Source organism: Melospiza georgiana, chromosome Z, assembly GCF_028018845.1.
Source record: "Melospiza georgiana isolate bMelGeo1 chromosome Z, bMelGeo1.pri, whole genome shotgun sequence".
In the NCBI taxonomy this organism is placed as follows: Eukaryota; Metazoa; Chordata; class Aves; order Passeriformes; family Passerellidae; genus Melospiza; species Melospiza georgiana.
The window spans coordinates 44142915-44166170 of NC_080465.1; the positions used below are offsets into that span (position 1 = coordinate 44142915).

A 23256-nucleotide genomic window follows, 5' to 3' on the forward strand; every position below is an offset into this window, starting at 1 on the left:
ATAGAAAGGTCAAATTACTGTCTAAAGACTGATCACTCACACAAAATAAGCCAGCTTTCGAAATACAAGTGTCCAGCCCACATGGGCCCCAGCAGCCACAGAAATTATGCCAATATTTGGCTTTCTTCTCTTCTCTGTGCCACACAATGTTGTAGTATCCTGTAACCAAGTGAATGTTGTGGTAGATTTGCTATTTTGGGATTAGATTATTTTCCTGATTTTGTGAGGATCAGTGTTTTGGCAAATACAATTTTGTAATCTGTAATTCTTTTCTGGGAGTGTGAAAATTACTGGATTTCCCTGCTCCCTTCTGTTAGTGATAAAGGATAGGAACTTTTTTGTTCACAGGCCAGGAAACATTATCTGAATATTCCTGAGGCATGGGACAAACTCTCATTACATAAGTAAAAGTACCACATGGCTTCTAGTAATAAAAAGTTATGAAGTACATTTTAGACAGAATTTGGATTTAACTATTCTTAATGTGCATTCTTAAGTCATTCTTAAGTGATTTCTTTCTCTAGAAGTCCTGGTTTTAGAAAGTACTTGATTATGCTCCATCTTTAAATCTAGATCTTGAATACTGACCCCTCAAGCACTTAAAATGAGATTTATACTCTAATACCCTTCTGAGCCAGAGCTTTGAAATGAAATATTTCTAAGGAAGTAAATTTTCTTCTGTTGTGAATGAGCAGCATTCCACACAACCTCAAGTCAACAAAGCTGGGTGGTTTTTGTCTGTGGAGAGTAGAAAGACTGTTAGATGACCATGACTGGCTTTTCAACACTTCGAGGGTTTTGGAAACTGTTAACACATTTCTTTTCCCTTCTCTAGTCATCTAAAGAATTGAATAAAAGGTACATGAAGTATGGGTTAAGTGCGCTGTAGTGAGTACTAGGCCTAGCATGCTGGATGCTTCATTTAGTATTTGTGAGCTTTTGAAAACACACTGCTAGCAATCAGAGCTACCTTTATAAACCTTGCAAATAATGAAATTTAGAAAAGCAGCTTTATACTTGTTGCTGTAACTGACTGGTTTTGAAGTGTTTTGCACACATTCTGTAATACATTAATTAAACAAATAGCATGTAAAAACATCAGCTCAATTTTAAATATCTACACAGACATTTTTAAACAGATGCTCCTTGTAGTTTTTGCTATGCATACATATACAACAACCATTGTGACCATGCTTCCATCTTTTAGACATACCACTGATGGTATGTCTTATCAGTCAGATGGTATTACATCTCTTTTTTCACTGGTCTGGTTCTGTAACACTTAGTCTCTGAAAGGTTATAACACAAAGCAACACAGGTAATTTGACTATGTTTCTGAACACAGCTCCAGAAAAATGAGACAAAGTAGATTTCAAAACCTGGCTAGGAGACTATGAGCTGATGTTTTCCTATGGCTTTCCACAATTACTGCCTGATTCACAGTGTGTCACAGGGCTGGTTCCTTGTCGTACCTGCATCTGCCTGTGCACACCAGTAAATGCATACAATCACAAACAGTTCTCTGCCATGTGGGATTTTCTCAAGGGAGTTGTTTTGGTGAGTCCCATGCTTTATGAGAGACATGTTCAACCATAAGCCCATATTCCCCAAAAAAATTCTCTATGGTAAAGGGAAATCTTTCAGAGGAGTTGGCTGCAGGCTTCTCCCATGCAAACCCCCAAAACTGCACTGCCCAGCCCACCACCCCTGACTCTCCCCAGAGGGCTTGGGCACTGTGCAGTGTGTATCAAACATTCCCTTGTCAGTGCTGCCTCAGCCATCACAGGGATATGTGTGCTGACACCGTCTGGAGTATAACACTAACACCGTGGTTTCAGTTTGCAGTCAAATTACAACCCCGGGAGAGCAATCTGAAAAGAATGTGTCAAACACCCCTTCAAGGTTTCTATAAATTTCCAGAATTAGAACTATAAATCTGGACTCACCTGTTGCAAGTCAAACTGTCTGGACATGTATCTGCATTTAGTTTATTGCATAAGATTAGAGCAGGTAAAACGCGACAAAACAGTGTCCCAAGGCTTTCTGTCCACTTGATCTTTACTTTTTTACTTACACAATGAAGTTTATTCTGCTTGGTGCATGGGCTTGGTTATTACTTTAGTTTGATAATACCAGTCTACATAAAATAGGTTAAGAACAAGTCTATTTAACAATGCATGTTTTCTTAAAAAAGTGTATTTTATATTTGTTGTACTTTGTTAAGATTATGCATAATTAACTACTTCAGTGACTGAAATAAAATGAAGGGGAGAAATATAAAATTCAGATGCCTTGAAAAAAAAACTTCCATTTTCTTGAGTTTGCTTCTGTCCCAGGGTTAAAAATGTTTGGGTTTTTTTAATATAATGAACCCAGTAAATACAGGGCAATTAAGTAGAATCTGTCTTCCCTCTCATGTTTTTTAGCTTGCCACAAGCAGCTGCTTTACATTACATCTCTGGAGTCAGCTGCTGTAGTTAGCTCTAAGGTTTGTAACCTTTAAAGGCATCGCATTAGCAAGCCCAAACCCCTGTGTTCTTGAGAGTCTTGCTGAGAACTTCCACACCTTCGCATTCTCATGGGTTAAGTGTAAACAGACCCATGAGCACTCTCATTGTGCTCCTGATTCAAAACTGCAGGATGGTGTAAATGTTCAAAATTAGGGAGACAGCTTCTGCTTGTATGCTGTCCTTAAGTTCCCAGGAAATATTCAAAGCAGTACACGTCACGTGGTCTTTGCTTCTGGCCTTTGAAAAACTATGCTATGCTGCAAAGGATTTACACGGACAGATATGTGTTTTCTTCCAATTAGGTTACTTTCTGCAATGGATACCACCCTCTCTTTAGAGAAGGTGCCCAGTGCTTTTTCCCTGTTTGAGCACTATGCAGACAGTCCAGGACAAAGCAATCAACACTCCGTACAACACACGGCTGGTAAGAAACTCCAGATATTGTCTTCACAAAAGCTAACATTTTGGCAATACTTTGGAAATTTCAGGAAGCTAATAATAGAATCTATATGAGAAGTGTAGATTTGCAAACCATGTAATTAGCAATCACAGTTGAATGTAAAATGATGTTTAATTGTGCACAAGTGTTTGGCTTATAGTAGGTACAGTAAAATGAGCAAGAGGGAGAAGTGCTAAATTGGGGGATTCTTGCATCATTTTAGACATCTGTACCTCAGACAAGCTGAAAGTCTTGATCTCTAAATCTCCCAGGGCTAAAGAAGTTGCTTTTCCTTGCATACAGAGATAGAAGAAGCAATCAAAGGGTCTCCTGAGCTCTCTTCATCTGAGGGTGGCAGTCCCAGAATGCTTGGTGTGGGAATGAGAGCAGGGGGCTAGTTGATGGCTGAGGTCCCTGGACTTGTCACAAGTGAATGGAGGCACCTGAAAATCCCAAGGGATGTGAAAGGGAAAGTGGTTAACTATAGCTAGAAACAGCCTCTGCCTGGGAGAATAGCAGTAAAAATTGCACATGAGAAAGGGGTTTACTTATCTCTGTCTGATATTTCATGTCCTTTAAAAAGCCTGCCTGGGTTTTCTGCTCTGCCTGTATACAGAGGTGTATTATCTTGATCTGGATAGCTGTCAACAAAGATCTTATCAGCACCATTTTGCGGATTCATTTTCTTCATAATGGAACCCCACTCCAGGGTTTCTTTTTCAAGAGAACAGTGGTTTAGGGATCTCACATCTCACCATCATGCTTTGTGCCCTCCCATTCGTCAGCACATGCGCCATTGCAATCATAGTCATTCCCTGGGTTTTGAAGGGAAGCCCCTTTGTCATGTGTTTGGTCCCTGAGCACTGAAACTAGAGCATTAGATTCCCTAAGCTGATTTGTTCATGGCTGGATTTTCAAGACTAATGGGATGCTGGAGAAGTGCCCACCTTGTGGTGCTGACTCTCTGATGTCTAATAAGGGCTGAGTGCACTTCATAGCAGTGTCAGTATGGGGAGATTGTCTCTCTCCTCCACACCACTGCTTTTATTAGACTTGGAGGAACTCAAATATATCTGAGATGTTAATGTCCTTGTCAGATGTGTATGAATTTGCCTGTGGCATTTGAAGCTTCTCCAGTGAAGCTGGACAGGCATTTGTGTATGCAGCATTATCTCAGTGTCATTTTATTAGGAAGTCAGATAAAAAGACCATTTTTGTAACTCACTCTGCCAGTTAACTTGCTGGTGTAAATGTGCTGTGTTTCTTGGCTTAGTTCCTAAACCTCCTCTTGCAGTCCCATGGGTGCAGTCGTTCTTTCCTCCTAGGCTGTTGCCTACTGGCAAAGTCATACAGGAGAATGGAGCCACGTACTTCTTTTTCCCACAAGCCTCTCCAGCATTTATTTTCCTAAACTGCTGAAGTCTGCTTTCTGGGTTAGTTTGCATTAGCTACTGGGTTTGCTGGCTCCAGACCAGTTTGCTTTGACAAACTGCAAATGAATAATTGTCCATTAGTAAGAGATCTTTAAAGCGCCTCATCCTTTGTGCCTACTTACTACCTAAAATACCAAATTTTCTGTCTTCACTTTTACTGCAAAGTATTTCAACTGCTATCATGATTTCTACTTTGGTAAGCAGCAGACAAAAAAATTGGTGTGTTTTTTTTTCATTTGTTTGATAGTTTGTTTTTTCAAGGTTACAACCTTCCTGAAGAAAAACAGTTATGTGAATACATGAAACTTAATTTGGAATTAAATGGAATTGAATGGCCATGAATTTATCACATACCTGGGGACCATTTTCAGACACTTGGAATTTTATTTGACTGAAGCCACATGATGAAATGAATGTGAATGTGCCAGGTTTCTTCAATCTATGTATTTTCCTTCTGAAAGAATTGTGTTTTACTGAACAATTTCATAGAACATTATTTTCACCACTTCTGAAATATTTTCCTTCAAAATGCCCTCCATTTCCAAATTTTCCATATCCACTAATGAAAAGCCCTTTTCCCTCAAGTTCTTCCTCCTTTCATGTAATCCATTTCCATTCATAAATGCATTAGCATAAAATACCCTTGCAGCATGCTGATGAGCATAATGGAACCCAGGTTCTGCCTGGGAATAGAAAAGTGGGAATAATTAAAAAATTAAAAATTATTATTTTCAAAGCTCACTGCCAGTCCTGGCCTTTTATACTGGAAGGCAAGGACCTTTGCTGATTGTAAAAAAGTTTCAAATAGAGTCACAGAGGAATGTATCTGCTCTCCTTCTTCAAGTACACAATGCCAAGGAAATAAGGAAATATTGTTTCTCATTACACCAGAAAACACATGGATTACTGTGGAGATTACACAGCATGACAGAAAACTTCCTTACACCACAGGACTTCAATGAAAACTGAACTGATGAGAACATATGCCACTTTTATTGAAAAATATCAGTTAGTCAAACTCATATTGCAAATACCTCATTTTTTTATTAAAATTCACTTAAAAGGGACCACTTAAAAGAGGATAATGCATATATGTTCTGTTTCTGAAGAGAATAGTTCAGCTTCCTGTTTTGAAATTGCTTCCTATTAAATTGTTTCATATTATGCAAAAGGAAATTAGAAATCAAATGTTTCTCAGTATTGCTGAACTGAATTTTGATCTATTTTTTTTTTTCAGAAGTTTCATTCAGTAAACTAGCTTCTGTTCAGATTTGGCATAATAATAGATCTTGCAACTCTGGGGTTTCTGTGATCAAAAATAGTGGTTTCTAGGCAACTTCATGGGGAAAAAATGGTTTCCCCATCATGTCCACTGAAAGGAAGTATTTTCCTAAAGATGATACATTTCCTAATTGCCAACTCTAGATGCAGTCAAAAGACAAAATGAGGATTGTTTTTAGCAATAAGAAGGATAATTTTTTTTTCAATGGGTAGCAGATGTAATGCTACTGTACTGGTGGCTCTCTGTATAAATCATAAGGAAACAGCCCAGCATCTGCATTTGCCTTGTTCATGCCACAGGGGATTATCATCATTACTGTGGAGATAACTGAAAAGAAAACTGAAGCTTTCTGCTGAGATTCTAAGAGAATTCATGAAATATGGAAATTTACTGGGTGAAGAAATAGAACCATATATTTTCGTTCCCTGCAATCATTTTAACAATTATCATCTTTTGGGGCTTTTTGTTTCTTTCTTTGCCCTCCCTCTCTTCTATGACATAATCACAGAGGCAAACAATATCTCATCTGGGGCTGGATCTGTGTCAATCAGGAGACAAAAGTTGGTGTGAAAGCTGGGGAACCTTGGAAATCTTTGAAGCACTTGTAAGGAATGATTCTGGTAGCCCCATGGGGTTCAGGTGCCTTGGCAGAGTTCAGCTTCAACTGCAAACCAAGGATTCTCAGTCCCCTTGGTCTGTGGGGAAATGACCATGGCAGGAAGGAGTGCCAAGCTGTGCATGTGCAGTAGGAGTCCACCCCAGGGCAGAGTGTAGTTAGAGCCTTCTCTGAGAGCGCAGTCAGAGCCTCCTCTGCCTGAAGCACATCCCTGCTGCTGTCACTGGCACTGACACACTGCATGAATCCCCTCCTGCTGTGGCAGGTCCTTTCCGCTGCCCACGTTTCTGGGATCAGTACACCAATATCTCTGTGGAGGAGGGTACAAGCACATGCTTTGTGCTGGTTTTGGCTGGTCCCAGTACTAGGACTGCGTCTTATTTTGTCCAGACTTGTGAGGCAAATGGGGGGCTTCCAATGCTGAGCAGATACTTTTTTCTGTTCCTAGTTTATGAGAATCTGTTGCTCTAAGACTGCACCAGTATTCTGTATTTCCTGCTGCACTTGCTCTCTGGAAATATGCAACCTGAGTGAAAATAAGCAATTGGGTTGACTCATGAATTTGTAGGTAATTCGGCTGACAACACAGGAGCATGTATAACAATGGGAAACTTTCCTCTCAGTCCCACAGACACCGACTGTCATACCTCAGGAGCCAAACTCAGCCACCAGCACCTCCATTGCTGTCTACTGGGCTGTGAATGATGGGGACACCATCGACTGCTTCCAGGTCTACTGTACGGAGGAGCTGCAAGCCAGCAAAGATGCAGGGGGTGCGTAAGATCTGCCCTTTCAGCCCTGGCTCAGGGTAAGCAGGTGGGAGGATGAGCTGCAGGGGAGTGCCCAGGACATGGAAAGAGCAATGGCTGTGAAGACATAATGCATAAAACTAAAGACAGACAATGGTGGGGGAGATCATGAGGAAGATGCTGCTTCTTCTCCTCCCCTTTGTCTCCACAAATGCAAAATAATATCATGCTCTGTAAAATCAAGGGCAGTTGTTTTCACCACTTGAAGTGCCTTCTCGTGAAGAGGCCTGACCATCAGAGAGGATGTGTCCATGCTGCCTTGCTGTTACTCATGGGGACTGCAGACAGAGCTCTCAAGGGGAGAGCTCCCATTATGCTTTTGGGACCCTGCATGTACTTCAGAAATATGTTCTCACTGAAAAAGCATTAGGAAGTATTTCCACATGTAGACAGAGATTTTTGTTTTCAAAATATTTCAAACATTAAAAATTTAAATTTAATAAAGGGGATTGAAATGCTCATTTGTTAAAAAGCTCAAAGTAGACCAGGCTCTGCACAAATCCATGTATGCATATACATCTAGGTTAAAGGATGTGAAGGGGTTTTTTTAATATGTAATTTATACCTAAGTGCTATATAGTTTATTATGAGGAATTGTTGCTATATAGTGGTGACATCAGAGTTGGTAACTGCTGCTTGCATGTCTCAAACTTGCAGTCCAGTAGGACTGAGGGCAATAATCTCCACTTGCCATGAATGGCATTTGTACTCTCAACTCAAGGGCATGTCTAAAGCTTTCTGTCAGTCAGAGTGAAATATGGAGATCTTAGCTAGTAATAATTTCTGGATCTTTTTCAATTGACTGTTTTTAATGTGTTATTTAAGAGGTTTAGTTGTAAGCCCTACCAGTGCGACAGTGTGAGGTCCTGTGCATGTGTGTGTTCTCCTAGCTTTAGTGGAAGAGTACAGAGTGACAGTGAAAGAGAGCCACTGCATTCTGGAGGACCTGGAGCCAGATCGCTGCTACAGTGTGTGGGTCATGGCTGTGAATGGCACAGGCTGCAGTCTACCCAGTGAAAAAGCCGTTTTTAAAACAGGTATGTACATTTTTAGTAATTTGATTATTATTACAAGTTTCAGGTCCTTAGACTAATTCAGTCCACAGTGTTACTGACGCAGAAGAAACGGCTCCATTTTGCCCATCTGGCAGATAGCAGGCAGTTCATGGTCATGCCCTTGTTTGCTCAGAGATAGTGACATAATTGTTCCTGAGAGGAAACTTGAAGGCATTCAATTTGAAGATGTTTCCAGTGTTGGGCCACATGGCTGCAGCATCAGAGTGGCACATTATGTATTTATCTTGTGAGTCTGCTGCACCGCTCCATGGAAGCTCTGGGAAAGCCCCCTGGCTACTCCCTGCTGCTACTCCCTCTCCTGCCCACAGTGGAGGAGATGGCTGCATGTTTTGCCTCTATCCCTGAATACATCTATGTTGCATTGATTTAAGGTATTAATTTTTCAAGGGAAGGACTGCTTTACTGATGTTGCATGCTGTGTCTTGCTCAGTGGGACACAAATCTCAGGTGTGGCTGAGAGGCTCTGCTGTTGTTTAAGTACTATAAATTGAGATGAGTAACTAGATGAGTATTGCTTATGAGCTTCATTTGACTGATTAAGTTTTCTGAGCATTAATTTCTTTAATAATTTGTATTGACAAAACTATTGCTTCTTGAATTGCAAGCAAGAAGTATTCTTGTGTTTGAGGCCCTCCTGTCAGACAATTTTTTCAGTGCTGCAGGATAAAAACAATTACTCCATTCCTGAAGTCACAAATACAGGCAAGGATTTCTAACAATTTCATAGCAAAAAATTCTATGTTCCATTCAGTTCCACACTGAGTTTCTTGTCAAAATTACTTTGCAGCAGCCACAGTTTCAAGCCTTTTGCTTAACCTACTAGACTATACATATGTTGATAATTCTCCCCGATACTTAATTTGTGATTTATATTTTAAGAAAGGTTATTTTCCAGAGAACTCAAAGGGGAAATTCAAATTTTTGGCTTCAGCAATGCAACTGTGAAGATAGTGGAGACTTTCTGCCAAATGCACAAATAATTATGAGTTATTGCTACCTAATAAATCATCATTTTAAAAGGAGGTTTTACCTTTCTAAAACCATTATTTTTAAGAAATCTCTTTGTCTTTTGGTGTCAGGCTCACTACCCTTTTTTTCCTAAAAACTGAATCCTTCTAAGAAAAGTTAATTTATATGAGTCTTTAATGGCTTTCCTCAGCTTGTTTCTTTAAGAAAACAAATAAACTGGGTAAAATGTGGGCTTATTGAACACCTTCCCTAAAACTCAGCTGAGCTCCCTCTGGAGTGCATGAGCCCCAGATGGACTTTTTGGGGACACTGCTGAGGACTGGCTGATGAAAAATTGCTGCATCTTTTCAACACCGAAGGCAGAAAGATCAGTACCCGTAATGGAAGCCAATTCTTCAGTGGGAGTCCAGCTGCTTTGATACAAAGAAAAATTTCAATTCTTCAAGTAGCCCAATAAAGTCAGAAGGAAGAACGTAGAGGTTTTTTTAGTGATTCAGACTGAAAGTTCACACGTACAAGAAAATAATTTACTTATATATGCAGTTAATAGCAGAACAAAGCTGAGTCTCTTCCAGTTCTTGAGAATGCTCACAAAATTTCTCTGTTGGCACTGCACCCATGGAAGTGTCAGTGTAGCCTGGAGAGTTGTGGGGAATGCAGGTAAATGCTGCTGTAGCATCCCCCAAGAGCCCCCCAACTCTTGCTCCTCCACCTCCCAGACACACAGCCTGCCCTTCCCTCCACTGAGGAGCATTCTGTTTCCAAACAGTATTTTCTGTGAGGGGATGATGCTCAAGGCAAGAAGTATCTCTCTATCCCCCAGAGCTCTCCCCCACAACTGATCTTCTCTCTCCTTGCAGTCCTAAAGACATCGAAGTAGAGACATCTGCTGTTGCTCAAAACCTGCATGATTTTCACCCTGTTTTGGTCTTTGCCTCTTACACAAACATTTGCACGAGTTCCAGAATATTACAATAAAATTAGATTTTGTATTCTAGCTGCAGTTAACTTGTTAAAAAAATCTCAGAAGCACAGTAACAGCTTTTTCTAGTATGCTCACTTCAGCTACTCTTTAGACAGATATTTTCAAATTACAGTAAAAACAGTTTAATGTCTTGTGACATGCTGTTTACTCATACATACATGTTGGTATGTGTGTAAGCTGCTGACTGCAGGTATTTGAGGATTCAGCCATTAGGACTGTTTATGTGAGTTTCACAACAGGTGGTAAGGTGTTTTCTGTTGCTATTTCCCAGAATGGGGAAAAACAAGAGAATACAACTGATCCATTTTCAGCCTACAGTGTTGAATATGCAGTTTCACACAATAGCTTTTGATTACTTGCAGCTAGTGCATTATTTTATATTCCGTTTTCTGTATTGCAGTTGGGCCTGTAGCTCTTAAACAGAATCTCTAAAAAGGAGAAATTACAGGACCGAATTTTAGCATTGCAAAAATAAAAAAGACATAATTAAACAGAAAGTCAGCATCTCCCTGTCATTTCTGCAGCAGCACATTTGTTCTGATGCAGTTCATGCAGGGGCTGCTGAGGACAGGATTGAGGCAATGCAGAGAGCTGTAGGCAGTGCTGCCTCGGTGCTCTGCTCCTTGCAGACTGGCAGAAATGAGGAAACATTGCTTGAGGAAAGGCATAAAAATTTACCTTTCTAAAGTAAATGTGACAAATGCACAACTATTCACAATGACTTTCCCAGCATGTTTTTATTGTTTGTTTTCCCTGTAATGTAGCCCTCTGCCATTCAAATACAAACAAGCAAAAGATCACTGCGGGATGAGCAAAGATCTATCGCAAGGGTTTTCACGGAGGTGACTGTTGCTTCCTTTCCCAAGACGCCCCTCGGGCACCCTCCTCACAGCACAGTTAACATGTCCTTGTGTCCCCAGCGCCCGCTGTGCCCACCATCAGGGCCGAGGATTGCACCGTGTGCTGGGACACAGCCACTGTCCGCTGGCGCGCCGCATCCGTGTCCGCCGAGTCTTTTATCCTGGAGTACTGCCGGCAGCACTGTCCGGAAGGAGAAGGCCTCAGGTCAGTGCCTCGGTCACACCGGCAGCCGCTGCGCCCGGCCTGCGGAGCGCCGCCCGTTACGCAAGAGATTATTCCGCCCGCAGCCACGCAAGTAGGAAATCTGCTTCTGTGTGCTGAGGAATTTAAGGGGCAGGCACTAATCCGTGAGATTAGGCTGAGACATAAAAGTACTTCCTTTTCATTCTGGTTAACCGGACAATCCCTTTCATTTGAGGCCAAAACCGCGGAAATGTTGTGCTGTCTGCAATGAAGCCGAAGTTCCAGGGCTGTGCTGGGCGGGGAAGCCATGGCGGCCCCGCAGCTGCCGCAGCCCCGGGGCCAGGCAGAGCAGGGCAGCTCCACAGGAAGGCGAGTGATGGAGGAGCGTGGCCGAGTTTGCTCTTGCCTTTGTGGAGAACCAGATGCAAGTCGTCTCTGGGCATAGTAAGGGTGATGTGGGTGTTTCAGTAATACTGGTGACCCATCTGTGCTGTCTAGACGTGCGTGCAGAGACCTCTAAACACACAGCTGAGCTCGGTGCTGTGCAGGCATGCCACACGGCTCCAAAAGTAGCTTTGAAGTTCAGGGTAGTGGCTGTTTATGCCAGACCCTCTCTGGTTTCCCCTATGCTAAGCCTGTGCTGCATAGAGGAGCGGACAAGGAGGGATGTTGGCAATTCTGAGCCGGGTAACTGTGCACTGTGCTGAAATGCCCAGAAAATTGTTGCAGAATCATCAAATCTTAGAATAGCCTTGGTTGGAAGAGACCTTAAAGATTATCTAGTTCCAACCCCTCAGCTGTAGGCAGGGAACTACATGGTTGTCTGCAGGTCCTTAGGGCTTGGAGGTCCTTGTTTGCCTTATAAAAACAGTGACAATATTTTAGCAAAATGCAGCTGCATAGGTCTGAGAAGTTTTGTGAAGTGGAGAGGGGTGACTTGCCATACAGAACCCCATGGAAGAGCCTCAGCCCAGCTGAGATTGTCTTTTTCACTTCCTGAGAAGCCGGATTAGGGTCTTCAACTATGTGCTAGTTCACATGGACATAATGAAGATGGCGTAGAGAGGTATGAGCTCCTTGAAGAGAAGGGAAGGGTTTGCAGTCAAAATTAGTTAAGTGGACTGAAGTGTTCTTAGCTTTGTAGGAGAGAAGTACAACTGTGAAATTGTGAATGCCTTGCTCCTTACAAAAGTAGGCTGAAAACTGAAATTAAAAGTTTCTGTGTGGGTGGGAGACTTTTTATCATGCAGTACCAGTGTGCTGCATTACTGCAATCAAGGAGAAGTCTCGCCCAGTTCTTCTGCTTCTCGGAGGGTCTTGCTGTGTTTTGTACCTATTTCATGAGGCCATCAGGTCTCTGTCAACCTGCTGAAGTTGCTGCTGGTCAAAGATAATGGATCTGAAACATATGCTGGTTGTTTGCCCTCAAGTTTCTGTGCTGTTATCTGAAACTGACTTTTTTCCTCTAAACCAGAAGCTGTGCTGATATCTGTAATCCATGAGCAAGGTGTTGGTAACATAAGTGTTTTCTTGTGTGGTGATAAATGTGGCAAAAAAGCTTCCAGAACAGACCCCTTTGCTTTCTCAAGTGACCTTGTGTAAAATCTACCGTGTTTATAATTATACTGAGTTACATTTGACTTTTTGGCCTCCTTGTCAGCAGAAGCTGGCCTTTAACTGTGACAAGTGTGAAAACTTTCCACAGGACATAAAAATGAATTTTCTCAGAATTGCTATAGCTTAAAATTCTCTGTTTTTAGAAGGGCTTTGACCTCTTTTTGTGTGTCAAAAACAAATGTTTTACCACTTACTTTCCCTGAAAACAATTTCCCTTTTTTCCCCCTAAATCAACCCCTTGAGAATAACCCGGAAATCTTCTGTAGTGTCACAAGTTGTTATAGTGATGGAGAAGTTTTTTTAAAGATTTCTATTTAAGATTTTAGATAAAGTTGAGGGGGGGTAAAGCCTACTGCTAGATGGAGAATTGCCTGTATCACTCATATCCAGGGCCCCCAAAGGAGCAATTTAGAATTAGAAATCAACTTGAATAAAAATCAACTTGACTAGAAGCCAAGTACCTATATAAGGTAGAATAAAACTCTGACTCTATGCACACCCAGAATTTTGGTTTCAAATCTTGTAGGTGTTTGTTTTGTTTTGTTTTTCCCTTGAAAGCTTGGGGTTTGTCCTTTGCAGGTTTCCTGAGCAACGTGCATCTTGGGGATCAGCTGAATGGGGAGCCCTCTCATAGACAGCCTGTGCCTTTTGTGCTTGCAGCAGCCCTGGAGCTAAGCAATCTCCCAGTCCCTGGGTGGGAGTTCAAACACATTTCTCAGCAACCCTAGAAGGTTCATTCAGTTGCTGCTGCGAGCATCGTGTGAAAGCAAAGGTCAGGGAAGAGCATTCAAGAAAAGTTCAGGAGAAGGCAGCATGGTCCCATCCCCATAAGGCTACTTCTACAGATATCATTCTGGAATCTCACCCAAGGGAAAGGACACTGCCAAGGGATCAAACAGGGAGAAATGCCCTCATTGAACAGCTAGAGACTGGTCTGAGTCAGTGACATGTAAACTTCAGCATGCCACAGAATCACAGTGTGGTTGAGGCTGGAAGGAACCTTTGGAGATCACCTAGAGTAACACCCCTGATCAAACAGAGCCCCCTAGAGCCAGTTGCCCAGGATGCTTTTGAATAACTCCAAGAACATCCTTGGAGCAATCCCTGCTCCCGAGGGAGAGAATATGAAGCATATTTGGAAATGGAACCTCACTAAAGTTTCCTTTCAAATACTGTCAAAAAACAAAACAAAACAAAACAACCAAGCAAAAAAAAAACCACAAAACCCCAGTCATGGGAAATGGATTTGTAGAAGTCCCACACAGTTTGCATCCGTATGCAAACTTTGAGATAAGAAATGCTGACTTAGAAATGCCATGGAATAGGACAGATATTGCTGAGAGAAATGGAGCTAGAAAAAAGTTTCAAAAGATGGCCTTGCAAATAAGACTAGATACTTTGGAGAAATAGAACAATGAATGATGCATTGGGGTAGGACCCACAAGGGATAGTTTTAGATGATTGGCTTTAAGGCACACAGTATGGCATGGCAAAAAGCTGATAGGCCAAGAAACACTTATAGTGTGTTGGAATTAGGAAATGATCGGCTTCTGATTGTGATGGTGTGAATTATCTCTATTGTCTCACCCTTCTCATGAGACTGAAAATGGAATCAAAGTTTTTAAAATGCCTCTCAGTTGCCCCATGTCTAAGTTAAGAAAAAGGTATTATCCAACACCCAACCAACCAAAACATACAAAAAACCATCCAACCAACCAAAAAAACCCCACACAAATTTACATTTTCCCTTCTCCTTTCTGTCTTCTTGCCAGCTTGCCACCTGAGGGACATAATTTCATATAAAATCACCTTAAATCTTCAGCAAAAATGAGTCCCTGGCCTGCTGCAGTGGTTTTAAAGCTCTTTCACAGGTTGAATCTTTTTCCAGAATCTTTATGAGTGACTGTTTGAAATGTTTCTTTCAGTTTCAAGAGCTCTGCTATTTTCTTACTGTTCAGCAGCCTCTTTGTGTTGAGAAGTCAATGGAGTTGTGGGTGGAAGATGGAAAGCTGTGAGAAATGTAGTCCAGGGATTAGGTATGTAGGCTGTTCAGATGGAAAGCCTGTGTCACATCATGAGAAATCTGTAAGACTCAGGGAGGCAGAAATAAGTGCAGTATGCAGTGAGCTTGTGAAAGTGGAAGTTACTGTATGTCATCCTTTCTGACAGAGCAAGACCAGCACTTCTGGGGAATGAAATTTTTGGGTTCCTGATGAAGCAAGTCTAATGCTGGAACAAAAGGAGCAAGTCTCCCTCCTCTGTCATTGCCCACATGGTAGTCATGGTAGCTCAGGAAACAGGGTGTTGGAAACGCAGATCCTTCCTTCCCTCTAACTCTGCCAATTGCAGATAGCAGCAAGCAGGGGGTGTTTTCGTGACCTAATCCCAAAACAGCCTGAGCTAGGACAGAGGAGAGGAGAGGAAAGGAAAGGAGGCATGTGGCACAGCTGGGAGCAAACTCAGAGCTATTTGCTCTTTATTTTTAGCTTCAAGAGCTTTTTTCCACTCATGGTGCACCCTTTCTGTACGCTTCCACATGTATCTTGAGAAGCTTGCATACTTTCACCCTAACTCCATGTCAGTGATAGCAGCACAGCTCTGGAGGTACTGTTTCAGTGGGATCTTGGGGGTGGAAATGACAATTATAGCACAGAGGGTGTTGTGATTCACTGCAAGGCATATCATTTGCTGGGTTCAGGCAATATTAAAAGAACATCCCCTAGATGTTGTTTCCTTTAAATAAATGAGGATGCTGATGAGAGAAATGAGCATGAAAACGCAAGATCAGATGTCCCTAAAACCAGAGTAATCACAGATTTAGCATAAAACTGCTACTATAATATTTCTTGGCAAGTTAAATGTGAAGGAACATGCAAGTCCTTTTTGTTCTGCTTTAAATAGCACATACCTGATATTTGAAGAGTGGATTTTCAGTCTTACAGATTCATCTTAGAATGAAAGGATTGAGAGGAGATACTTAAAATAGTTAACTTTGAATGCTTCTTGACTTTTTGTGCACTAATTTTTGTATCAACAATACCAAGAAATTGAGAAGACAGTGCAAGTAAGATAACGTTTAATCTAAAGACCAGGATGCTTCACACTTTGATAGCAACATTATTACATCTCAAATCGTCTCTGAAGTGGGCAGGTGTATATAAAGTAGAAACTATCTGACATTAGAAATATTGTAGGTGGATTTCTTTTTCTTTCAAAATTACAGTTCACTACTTAAGGTGAGCTTGAGGAAAATCCATCTGCAGTGCTTGTTACAAGAAATCAGAAATGAAACAGCCTTCCACCAACACAGTCAGGATGCATTTTCCCTCGCCTTCTCCTACACATAACCTGTATGCTGTAAGCTAAGCACTAATCATACCTTCTTCTCATACTTGCTTTTGTGGAGTCAGTCTAAAGCGTGATAAACTACTGTGATTGCTGGGACCCCTCAGTATTCACTCTCCCCTTTTACCCTACCCTCTAGACAGGGGAGGCAACAGATTGCAAGACCTATTTCTTTATTGCATGCAGCTTCTTTTGCTCTTGGATCTGGCTCAGAATGTAGCAAATGAAATTCCTTCTTGTCAGCATATTCTGCTTCATTAGTTGGCAGCAGCAGGACTGTTTTTAAGCCTTAATCATAGCTAAAATTGATGGGCTCTTATTCTTAGGCAGCTTAAAGCTGGCTGAAATAGATTACCAAGCAGATAATACTTTCAAAAATCTGATCACCGTTTTACAGCCCAGATGAGATTGAAGTCAAGATTTTTCTGTCTCACTGTTATGACTGAAAAGCAGCATGCCATTGACCTCTGATTTAAATATGCATCCAAATTCTGATTTGGAGAATTTCGCATTTGTAAGAGACCAAAGTCTGAACTTCGATCGCTGACCCTATTCTGCAAATGACTGGACCCAGCATGTTTTCTAAATACCTATGAGACGTCTCTGGGATCTACACTTCAGATTATAAATACCCCATGTCTACTTATTATACCACAATGTAACTATCTAATTGAATTTAGAAGTGATTTTGTATTTTATTATTTAATCATCTGATGAGTAGTACATAGTGAAAAAGATCTCCTAATTTCTATGGAAGGATACTGACTTACATAACATTTTCCAGATGACAGAAGAAGGAGCCGTGTACAGGGCATCACTGTGCTTAAGGCATGCTGATCTACATAGCACCACAGACAGCTTTCAAGGAATAGCTTAGCATGTCCTCTTTTCATGTCACTTGTAACTCTTTGCTTAAAACTCCTCTCTGGTGGTCTGTGCTTCAGATTCATGTCAAAAATGTCAAAAATGTCAGTGTGCTGCTTTTAAGGAACAGATTGGGTAAGTCTTGCCTAGGAAGCTTGGGCAAATTTCTTCAAAGCTTAGGTGCCTACTTCTTTTCTCCCACCTCTGCTTCTATCATGTTTTTTCCTTTCTCTCCTTTCATATTTGCCTCCTTTCTCAGTTCCCATCTTGTAGCTTTCTTCAAATCATCTTTTTTTTTTTTTTTTCTCTTGTCTCCTATACTCAAGTCTAAAGAGCTTGTGTTCTCATTCGTCTATTCATCAGGTTGCACCTCTTCCCTAAACCTTTCAGCCTGCTGTGCTGTCAGTGCCTTGCTGAAGTGGTCTTGTGGTCAGGGCCTTGGTGAGTCAGGAGGGTGAAGCAAACCATGCAATTTCTGCCATTTCTCTTTACTTCATCAGTTCCAGCATTAATGTGACACATTCCCTGAAAGTAGCATAGTCTTGTGCTGATCATGCCAGAGCCCCAGACTCTTTGAAATTCTTTTAAATTGAAGGTACACATCACAGAAGCACCCAGTGCATTTTCTTGATGCTTTTAATTGCCCTTAATGACAACTGTCAGTGCAAAATACCTGTCACAGACTAATAAGAATGACACACCAGTCTTTTCTGAAGATGCCATCCTTCTAGAAAGAGATCTGTGTGGTGTAAGCAGGAATCTGGTGTATTAAGAGCGGTGAGATTTTACCTTGATATGATAAATGCAGCAGAAGCAGGCATGTGAAAAATCCCGATGGATGAGCACTGATTATTCATCAGTTTGTACTGCTCTCTGGTGGGATATGTGTGTAAAAACAGTAACCCCTAATGAATAGAACGATCTGATCTGACTGCTGACTTGCTTGCCTTACCTCCTCTGGGTTCACAGCAATTTGTGCTGCAAAAAGTAATTTATTTAGTCTAGCTTTTCTCAGGGGCATTGCTTGCCATTGTGGAGAGAGACCATCGTGGACTCCACTCTCAAACCTGAGGTAGAAGGGAAAGTGTCTTGCTCACTCTCCAAAGGCAGGTCTCCCATTCTGGAATTTAAATACTTGTCTTGTAGATTCCTAAAAGCATTTCTTGAAGGAAATTACCTACTTAATACAGATAAACAATCTTTACCTACAGGCATACAATGCAGAGCATGTATTTTGTCTGGCTTTGCTGTTATCATAAGAGGCAAAAAATGAGGAAAATCAAGGTCCAGTGAAGAGAATTTGTTAAGCCAATCTTTCTTACTGCTGTCAATGTTGAAAATAAAATGGCATCTTTCTAGCCATCCAAAATACTTTCACGGATACTTTGAAGCACCTGTGAAGCAGATTGAGTGGGTGCTGACTCCTGCTTTCTAGCAGTGTACGAAGACACCAGGGGTAGAGGATGTGAGGGCTGGAGAGTTTTTAAGGCACTGCACTGGAGAGCGTAGTCAAAGCAGGGAACTGTGTAAAGGCAGCTCCTCTGCTCTGCCTCCTGCAAAACTGCCCTGTTAGAGTGCATGGTACCACAGCAAAGACAGAGCTCAGGCTTGGCTGTTGAAAGATTTGTCAGTGAGGAGTTCCTCATAAGAAGTTAATCACCATTCTATGATGATTTTATGATGAAGAGCATGATTTCTGTGCTGTGTCAGATAATGGTATCAATTCTTTTGGACTTGAAGCATGTGCCCAGATAGTAAAACACAAGTGTATTCAGTGTCATGTTACTAATTAATTAAAAGTGGATTTTTTCCTTCAGAAACTTGCTTATTTTGTAAAGAAAAAACAGACTTTTCACAGGAGGCAGATGAGGATTTGACTCTGTGCTGCTTAAATTTTATGTGATGAATTATGCCAAAAACCAACTTAAAGTGATCATTACACCAAATGACTGCACTGGGTCATAAGTAAGACAAAGTGAAGACAATCCCTCAAGTGAAATGCTGAAGCTCCTACATAACCCAGTTGTTTGTGAAAACAGTGTTTGTCTTTCTCATTTGGAGTTTCTGTATGGTTTTTGTTATTTCAGTTATAAACAATACAGTTAGGGAACTTAACTGTTGGCATAAAGCAGTCTTCCCTAGTTTGGATATTTGCATACATTTTAATGTGTCTTCAACATTTGCAGGTCTTTCGCTGGTATAAAGAAACCTGAATTGAAAGTATCCCTGGAGCCCAATGTGAACTATTTCTTCTACCTGAGGGCTGTCAACCCATTTGGGACAAGTGAACAAAGTGAAGCAGCTCTCATCTCAACTAAAGGTAGATCATAATTTCCTGATGTCAAAACAATGGGGTGGAAAGGGCAAAGTAGCCAAACATTTTTCTTTGGAAATTACACCTGAAGTTCCCAATATGGTTGTGACCAAGTTACTGAAATTTTTATCTTGTTAAATCAAATTTATATCCTTTTTTTTCTGCTTAAAAATAGCATAATCAGGACTTCACTTGAAGCTTGTATATTTATGTCCTGTGTAAAACTAGTGTGACCTCAAGCAAAAATGTTGAATTCTGTCAGAGAGACGAAGTGATTAAGTATTCTTCAGGGATCTCAGTTTCCTTGAATCTGACAGAGCACAATCAGATAAAAGTTGTCATGACTCTAAAGAAAACCTCTCACAATTAAAACTTAATGGAGTTTGAGTGATGAGGAAGCATGCAAAGCAGTTTTAAAACTGTAAGATTTCTAGATAAATAGTGTTATGTATGGTTCTTCCAAATCAGCCTGAAAATTGAAATTTGGTGTTTTGAAAAAAGCAATTGATTGAAAATTATTCAAACTTCTTACATACTCTAAAAGACCTCTTTATCACCTATCTGCATTTCTGAATATTAGACTTCTGTCTCAGTTTGGAAAACTCCTTGTATTTGCATCCAATTTTCTGTGACTCCTACCTACCAGCAGATACAACCCTGTCCAGCTGAGATGGCCATAATTGTTGCTTAACATTTTATGATTCCTCTCATGTTAATGTAGCCAGCCTCTCAGATCTGGTGTTTCTTTGTCATGAATTGTACCAGGAACTCGATTTCGCCTGCTGAGTGACACAGCGCATCCCGCATTGCAAATCTCTTCTAATGCAACAGTGATCCACCTTCCTGAAAAAACCAAACTCACTGGGTGAGTAGCAGTATGATAAGCAAAACCATCTTGTGGGGTCCAGGGTGGATCCTCACTTTAATTTTTTTTGCCAATAGGCATCTTTAACACAACACTAATTTTGTAGAACTGAATCATTTTGGTCATGCAGCCTCTGGACTTCATGCAATTGAACCTCCCTTTCAAACACTGCAAAATCTCAGTACTAAGTCAGTGGTGGGATTGATGTAAAGGAAGAGCTGGGTGTCACACTAAGGAATGGCCAGGAGGTGAAAGGTAGTGGTGCCTTTGACTGCTCGATTTGTTTCAGCCCATGGTCACCTCTTAATCCATCAGAGTCTCAAAGCAATTTTTTGCTGCCACTGAGGACGTCAGCTTTGTGGGCTTTGTTTTTAATACTTTGTGGATAGAAGTAATCCATCTTCCATAGTTTGCTTCTCTGCTGAGGGTATTATTGGTAGTGTTTTCCAAAGTATTTGTGGCTTTGGAGAACTAGGAAGTACTCCTGGGATATGTTCACATGATTGTACCAGGCTAGTTCTATCCATTGAGAACATTGCAGGGGGTGGACATATTGGTATCAGTCCTAGGACAAGCACAGGTCCCCTTGTATAACTTGTGCCACACTGATATGGCTTCTTAAAAGGTGATGAGGATTTACTGGTTTAAGCACTTTTTGTTGCTGTTGCCACTGAATGTACACAAGATGTTTGTGACTATGTCTGTATGAAACCCCAGACTTTCTAGTTTGAACAAGTCTTCTAAATTTGAGGTCTTTTAGATAAGTCCATCTCAGTGCAAAGATGAAAAGACTCTCAGTGAAATCTTTCATAAAACTCTGCAGTTAGAACAACAGAGTGCAATTTTTTGTGATGCTTCATGATTTGACTGAAAGAAATATCACAATATGGTTTGTCTACCACCACACTCTCTTTACTATATTGCCTCTTGCACAAACAGGTTTCCTTCAGTCCTGGGTGAACTGCTGCCTGCTCAAGGATGTCATTACTGGGAAATTGTTGTCTCTGCCTGCAGAAGCTACAGGATTGGGATTTGCTATGAGGCAATAACACAGAGCAGTGTTCTGGGGTTGAGTGATACCTCCTGGTGCATGAGGTGCTGTCCTACACAAACCAGGTAAAGAGGATTCAGTCTGGTGTATCTGAACAGGAAGTTACCTGTCTTTCATGAAAATAAAGCTGACCAGACACAAGAATCATGAGAGCAGAAAGGATTCTTCAGCTTCCTTTATGTAAATTTGAATAATAAGAAAAGACTATCTCCATAAAACCTTTAGACCTCCTCTTAGTTTAAAAATTATAAAGCACCTTAAAAATAAAATTAAACTCAAAATAGATTATTTTAGCACCCTTTATCCAGAGAGTGAATAAAACTTAAAGAACTAGTTTGTTGCTGCTCATATCCTGATTTGCTTCACTAAACACCAGCAAAGGTATTTATTTCAATAAATGCAGCCTTTTTAGAACCAATTCCATTTTTAGGAGATGTCAAGACTTTATAGGGAATGTTTTCTCCAGCCTTGTCCTTCACAGTGATAGACTTCCCCTGCCACTGTGGCAGGACTGCAGGCTGCTGGGATAGTCTGTGGTAGCAGGCCAGTGCCAGGCTGCTTGGAGATTTGTAAGGCACCACCCTGCTACTTTGTAAAGGTGCTCTTGATCTAAACAAGTGTGCTTTTTTCAGTGTGAAATCATACAGATGTATGAACATTACTAGCTACATGAAACATCCAAGAGTTTTTTTTCTACAAGTCCAAAGATACCAAGTGAAAAGGCTTGTCAAGGATGCCAGGCAGGGCTTGAAGTGATGCCACATTTGCTTTGCCTACGTACTGAGCAAAATGCTGCAGCCACATGATAGGCTGCTGTATGCAGCCACCTGTTAATAGATTGGAATTGAGCTGCAGGTTATTTCTGGTAAATTGCTATGGGGAGGCTCATTGTATTCTGGTTTCCATTTTCCCGCAGCTTTCTTTACAGATTTCTTCACACTGGTGTGATGAGTGATGTCCATGTGACGGAGCACCTGGCCAGGATTGGCATCCTGTTGGATTATAGTAGTGGAAGGCTGTTGTTCTTCAATGCAGAGAGAGGACTGGTGCTGTTTGCCATCAGGCACAAATTCACTGATGCTGCTCACCCAGCCTTTGCCCTGGAGAAGGCAGGAGTGCTTACCCTGTGCACAGGAATGGAGCTACCGGAGTTCGTGAAGCAGAGCTAATCTCCTGTTTCGCAATTTCCAGAAAACTGTTGAATACAGCATCAGGGGATAGAGAGAGGAAGAGGTATGCCAGGAAAGGACAGGTAGTTTTCACTGATGAATGCTACATGCACAGCTCTTCTTCACATCATCAGCAATTGTAGTTTCTGCTCAGATAGATAATCACCCAGAGCCTGGAAGAAGATCAACTCCTTCAGATGGAGCATGCACTTAGTAATACACAGAGCAGTACTTCTAAGGGGATAAAGAAGTTTTGTTAGATATGATAGTGCTAGCTGTCTTTTTAAAGTTAATTATGAACCCATGTATGAAATAAATGCATTTCTCACTGCAATACATGAAAGTTATTGTATTATCATTTGCCAGGACAGCCAGAGCCCGAATCCAAGATGATGTGCATGGAAAATGTATAAAAATTTCAACAACTGAAACATGCTAAAGATTGATATATCCTGTGCCATTGTTTGCCAAATCTTTAATGCACAAATTAAGCAAAGTTGATCATGTAGAGATCCTCATGTTTGCAAAATGGGAGGGGAGTCCCAAGCTAGGTCTTTGTATCAGCCATGTCCAGTCTGAGTATGCTACACCTACCTACTCTGCTTGGAGCAGACTAGCAGCTACCTGACTGTGTCAGTAAGTGCTGTGTTTGTGAGTAGCTTCTCACAAAACACAGGTATAAGGAAACTTGATAGTAGTGGTAAAATTCTTCCCTTGTGTTTTTCATCCTCAGTATGTCAGATCAGTGGTTTTGATAGTGAAAGGAGGATTGCTATTCCGGACCCTGTGCATTACCACTTTTCTCTCACTGCCTTTTACCTTTGCTCTTAGAAATTTGATGCTCCTAATTTCAGGTTTGTGTAAATTT

The 23256-nt window shown here is 41.1% G+C and overlaps 1 protein-coding gene across 1 annotated transcript in view; it reads left to right on the plus strand.

Moving 5' to 3' along the window:
• Nucleotides 1-22727, plus strand: part of CMYA5 (cardiomyopathy associated 5) — a 46264-nt gene extending 23537 nt beyond the window's left edge. Inside the window, exons 5-13 of the mRNA XM_058044094.1 lie at nt 836-858; nt 2813-2934; nt 6904-7053; nt 7980-8126; nt 11040-11184; nt 19176-19309; nt 20069-20168; nt 21108-21284; nt 22136-22727. Of these exons, the coding sequence (XP_057900077.1) occupies nt 836-858; nt 2813-2934; nt 6904-7053; nt 7980-8126; nt 11040-11184; nt 19176-19309; nt 20069-20168; nt 21108-21284; nt 22136-22388 (1251 nt within the window). The 3' untranslated portion in view covers nt 22389-22727. The remainder of the gene's footprint in view (nt 1-835; nt 859-2812; nt 2935-6903; nt 7054-7979; nt 8127-11039; nt 11185-19175; nt 19310-20068; nt 20169-21107; nt 21285-22135) is intronic.
• Nucleotides 22728-23256: the final 529 nt, after the last annotated feature.